This window comes from Coregonus clupeaformis, chromosome 26 (genome assembly GCF_020615455.1).
Source record: "Coregonus clupeaformis isolate EN_2021a chromosome 26, ASM2061545v1, whole genome shotgun sequence".
Lineage (NCBI taxonomy): Eukaryota > Metazoa > Chordata > Actinopteri > Salmoniformes > Salmonidae > Coregonus > Coregonus clupeaformis.
Window position 1 is genome coordinate 31573848 of NC_059217.1, and position 5426 is coordinate 31579273.

At 40.1% G+C, this 5426-nt stretch overlaps 1 protein-coding gene across 1 annotated transcript; it reads right to left on the reverse strand.

Moving 5' to 3' along the window:
* Positions 1-1922: 1922 nt before the first annotated feature.
* Positions 1923-3978, reverse strand: LOC123481945 (collectrin-like). The gene is made up of 6 exons (XM_045207678.1): positions 3822-3978; positions 3239-3297; positions 3036-3121; positions 2724-2840; positions 2290-2484; positions 1923-2215 (listed from the first exon to the last, which is right to left on the reverse strand). The coding sequence occupies exons 1-6, from the start codon at positions 3892-3894 to the stop codon at positions 2083-2085; spliced, it is 663 nt and encodes a 220-aa protein (XP_045063613.1). The 5' UTR covers positions 3895-3978; the 3' UTR covers positions 1923-2082.
* Between the last annotated feature and the right edge of the window lie 1448 nt (positions 3979-5426).

Sequence of the window (5426 nt, forward strand, 5' to 3'; positions counted from 1 at the left end):
TGCTTGCTAGAGGTAGCCTGACTGCCATTAGGTACCGAGATGAGATCCTCAGACCCCTTGTGAGACCATATGCTGGTGCGGTTGGCCCTGGGTTCCTCCTAATGCAAGACAATGCTAGACCTCATGTGGCTGGAGTGTGTCAGCAGTTCCTGCAAGAGGAAGGCATTGATGCTATGGACCGCCCGTTCCCCAGACCTGAATCCAATTGAGCACATCTGGGACATCATGTCTCGCTCCATCCACCAACGCCACGTTGCACCACAGACTGTCCAGGAGTTGGCGGATGCTTTAGTCCAGGTCTGGGAGGAGATCCCTCAGGAGACCATCCGCCACCTCATCAGGAGCATGCCCAGGCGTTGTAGGGAGGTCATACAGGCACGTGGAGGCCACACACACTACTGAGCCTCATTTTGACTTGTTTTAAGGACATTACATCAACGTTGGATCAGCCTGTAGTGTGGTTTTCCACTTTAATTTTGAGGGTGACTCCAAATCCAGACCTCCATGGGTTGATACATTTGATTTCCATTGATCATTTTTGTGTGATTTTGTTGTCAGCACATTCAACTATGTAAAGAAAAAAGTATTTAATAAGATTATTTCATTCATTCAGATGTAGGATGTGTTATTTTAGTGTTCCCTTTATTTTTTTGAGCAGTGTATATCTAAATGACAGTTTGTTTGCATTTCCTCTGATTCACACAATAGATTTTCATAATAAACAATATAAAATCAAAATGGGTGCTCTTTAAAACAATGACTGGAAATTTACAAATTCAAAAAGAAAATAGACATTTAAACCCATCTGTTCAGGTCTTCTTCTCCAGTTGATCACATTGTGCAAAACAAAGCAGTAAAAAACTTTAATAGGTGGTTAACACTTAACTAGATACTGGAATTACCAAAGACATTACATCAATAATTTCTTAGTTACATGTAAATCAATTATCATGGTGTTTCTCCTCCCTATCAGATACATTAATTGATCTGTGCCTCTCTGTTGCTACATTTGTATTATTTTCAGATTTTTGATTGAGAAGAAGTACTCATGATTTATAAGTGAACAAGATCACTGTTTATTAAGGGATTCTATTATTTGACCATTTGAAATATACATTAAATTTGTTGACCAGATGCCACGTACTCGGTTTGCAGAAATGCTTAACTAAAGCAATGGATAAAACAGAACTGAAAGGTTTGTTTGCTATACCCTACCCCAAAAGCTGTTCTTTTTACTTACAGTGAATTCCAAAGGTATTGGGACAGTGACACATTTGTGGTTGTTTGGCTCTTTACTCCAGCACTTTGGATTTGAAATGATACAAGGACTATGAGGTTAAAGTGCAGCCTGTCAGCTTTAATTTGAGGGTATTTTCATCATATCGAGTGATCCATTTAGAAATTACAGCACTTTTTGTACATAGTCCCCCCCCATTTCGGGGACCAAAAGTATTGGGACAAATTCACTTATACGTATGTGTATTATTAAAAGTAGTCCAAAGTTTAGTATTTGGTCCCATATTCCTAGCACGCAATGATTACATCCAGATTGTGGTCCTCTGTAGCTCAGCTGGTAGAGCACGGCGCTTGTAACGCCAAGGTAGTGGGTTTGAACCCCGGGACCACCCATACACAAAAAAAAAAATGTATGCACGCACGACTGTAAGTCGCTTTGGATAAAAGCGTCAGCTAAATGGCATATTTTTAAGATTGTGAGTTTACAAACTTGTTGGATGCATTTGCTGTTTTGTTTGGATGTGTTTCAGATTATTTTGTACCCAATAGAAATGATAGCATCCACATTAATGTAGAAGTGTTTAGAAATATATTATATTCTTATTTACAATAAAAGTGACTCCAAAGTGCTGGAGTACAGAGCCAAAACAACAAAAGATTTGTCACTGTCCCAATACTTTTGGAGCTCACAGTATTTAACTAGTGGATAGAGTCTGTTTTTATGAAATCTCATAGCTGCTGCAGTTTTAAACTGTAGACACAGTGCATAAAAGTCTCTTTGTAGTGGTTTTTCACGTCTCTTAGCCCATCCTGTGCTTGCTTGGCAGCATTTTACAGGGGAAGCCTTTACAGCTTTGTGAAGCGATCATCATCTGTGAATCCTCTATTGTAGCTGCCATCCAGGATGTTGCCATTCTCCACTCCTTTCATCTGCCTGTCCTCTTCATCCTGTCCATCCTCCACAATCCCTTTCTCTTTCCTAGGTTAGAATGACCCATAGTTCAATAACCAAACACATCATTATCAACAGAGAGACTGAAGTGGTGGACTCACCGTCTCTTTTGAAGCAGAGAGGATACGAGCATGACGATGATTCCAGCACACACAGCCCCTATGACCACTCCGAACACGATGAGCCAGGGAGGGGTGTTAGGGTTGACTGGCTCCACCAGCGTGGGGTCGATGCCCAGAAATTCCAGGGTCCTATCTGTCAGGAGGAAGGCGTTGTTGATGCGATTCCTTGACATGCTGTTGGACATAGAATGGGCTACTTTAGGTCCAGTTTGTACATCTCACCTTTTACAGGTCTCTGAATCTGTGTAAATACCACTTGCCTTGTGGTTCAGATTGTAAGCATAATATATATTTTCTGTTTTATCCATCAGATACTCAGGTGGCTGTTTATGTTCACCTTTTTACTTCAGAGTTCAGTTCATCTACAGGTGTAAACCAGGATATTTTCCTTTTAAAGTAGACCACAACATTACCTCACAGCTTTCTCCACATCTGCCTTAGGAGTAAGCATGGCGGCGTTGTCTGGTGATGTCACCACAAACCAGAAGGACACCCTCGGAGTCTGATCACACACGATAATGTTGTCGACACTGGAAAAGTCCCATAAACATCATAATGCCATAAATGCCATGTTGTCATTATTACACAATACACTAGGAAGACAGTCATAACATATGCACACAGGAATGCTGGAAATGAACCTTTGCAGGAAGTGAAAAAAACATTATACTGTACTATACTGTGCTTTGAATTCAGTTTAAATAAATGGCACAAGATTTTCTTACTTGTAAGTTTCCGTTTCATAGTACCTCCTCATGGCAAAGGCCATAGTTGCTCGGAAAAGGAACATTTCATTTTCATTCCATTCATACTGCAGACAAAATAAAGAAATGTCATTACCAAGAACAATGTAGTTCTAAATGTTGTATTTAAAACTTTTCATATAGGACCCATGATATGAGAGAATGCTTGTAAGCATAGTACGTACAGCCTGATTTCCCAAAGCTGTTTTTATGCTGATTCGCACCATGTAGCCATTTGATGCATCTACAGAGAGAATAAGAGTTATCTTGATGAGTGATTCTCTCACCCATCTCAAACACATTTGAATAATCTTTGGATTCATCATGAAACATTGAGAGTACAAGAAAACACATTTTTTTTTAGAGGTCACAAACATGTGGGCTTGAATCACATGGGTTGATAGATACAAATAGTAAAACTAAAAAAGAAACAGGACAACAATGAAACCAACAGTAAATAGAACACCCCTCACAAAGTGTTCTTCATACCGTCCTGATAAAGAACTATCTGGACAACCATACAGTATTTACTGTGTGTCCACTCAAACATTCACTGTTGAACTAGAAACCTCTATGTACGTACATGACAATGCAAAAACAACAGAACAACATCAAATACCATTTAAATCACAATAAGAAGTTGTAACTGTACAATTTGTAACACTAATATAAACTAAAGAATGACAACCAACCAAACACAAATCCATGAAAACAAGTAGAAATGGTGAGGACATAAGCGTCCTCTTTAGACCAATCCAAGTAACTCACTAGGCTGGCAGAGGGTTTGTGCTAGGGCAGGTGCCCCCGCCAGGTAGAGCAGAACCAGGATTCTCACCAACATCCTCTATGGATAAGAACACAACTAAGACAGAATCTGCTGTGCTGCTGGCTCAGTCAAAGTCCCAGTGGTCAGACATTAAATGAGGAGAACGAAGTCAACAACTGAACTGGAATCAAACAGGGGGTGGCCACTATGGTTTAATGGTTAAACTATGACACAGCTGCTAGCTCCCTGCCCACCTTTTAAAAAAAGTGAACAGCCCCATAACAGTCATCCCCAGCAGTGCAGTTAGCCTGCCCAGAGAGATAATAATACAGCAACAGTAATGTGTGCGCAGCAGTGAAAGCACTAGGTACTGTTTGTCCAAGCCTCAGAGAAGTGGAAGAGGTTTGATAGTGTGAGAGGGAGGCAGATGTCATGAATATAAACACACAGACCCAGTCTGCTTCTGTTTACCCAGTGGGCCTGCTGTACAGTATATATGCCACCTTTCTGTTTGCCTTGCTTGTAGCTTTTCAGTTCCAGTAGCAACCCCTGGCTATCATTTCCTTATACTTGTTTATTTGTGTCCATGTTAGGGTGTAAGGGGTATTTGGCCAGACACAGGAATATATTTGACATTAATTAATGAAACAATATATCCTAGTTAACAAACCACGCTTAGGAAGTTTGTAGAACAGTATGAAAAATGTATACACTCACTAACTGTAAGTCGCTCTGGATAAGAGCGTCTGCTAAATGACTAAAATGTAAAATGTAGAAACTATGAACATATTTGTACTACTTTTCGCAACCAGGGGAGCTGACACCTTCAGACTTACGCTCCGCCACAGGTCACAGAGAGGTCAAGGAAGATAGCACTTCTCTTCTGGTTGTTAATAGTTAATACCTTTTATATGAGTGTCAGTGTATGTCCCAAATGTCATTCTATCCTCTACATAGTGCACTACTTTTGACCAGAGCCCTATAGGGAATAGGGTACCATTTGGGAAACACCCTCCGTATCTGTCTTAGGAATTCTTCTACAGTGCCATGAAGGTATACCTAGAGTAACATGACACTTTTACGATTCAGGCAAAGTGTTATGATTAACCATTCACACTCCCCTGGATACATTACCTATAATGTGGTACATTTTTCACCAGTGAAGGTTTTTGTCAACACCATCTTTAGTTCAATAATTGATTGTTCATGAGAAACATGGGTTTACACATTACACTTGGTCTGCCTGTCAAGGATCTACTGATTGCCGGCTATAAACAACAATTAGCTTCAAACTGTTAAATATTTAGTGGGATTTTTTAAGTGAAAAATAATGATTTTATGAATATCGCTAGCTACAACAGAATATCATTGTGGATACAATCTTTATGTCTCTGCATCCAGTATGAAGGAAGTTAGAGGTTGTTTCATGAGCCAATGCTAACTAGCGTCTACAGAAGTCTAGACTAGAAGTCTACAGGAACAGTAAGCATGCCAGCTGTTCCTGTTCATCCGACTCTGGTGAAGTAGATAAAGGGCAGTCATTGGCGCTAATTACAGGGTCATCATTACTTCCTGATTTGGCCTTGTTTTTCTGCTTGGTCTTTAAT

What these genes read in the sequence shown, in the direction of transcription:
- LOC123481945 (XM_045207678.1), bottom strand. Translation starts at nt 3,894, where the DNA reads ATGTTGGTGAGAATCCTGGTTCTGCTCTACCTGGCGGGGGCACCTGCC. An exon ending in CAGCTTTGGGAAATCAGGCT is followed by an intron (nt 3,122 to 3,238) that starts GTACGTACTATG and finishes TTTTGTCTGCAG; the next exon opens with TATGAATGGAATGAAAATGA. An exon ending in GATGTGGAGAAAGCTGTGAG is followed by an intron (nt 2,485 to 2,723) that starts GTAATGTTGTGG and finishes TATGTCCAACAG; the next exon opens with CATGTCAAGGAATCGCATCA.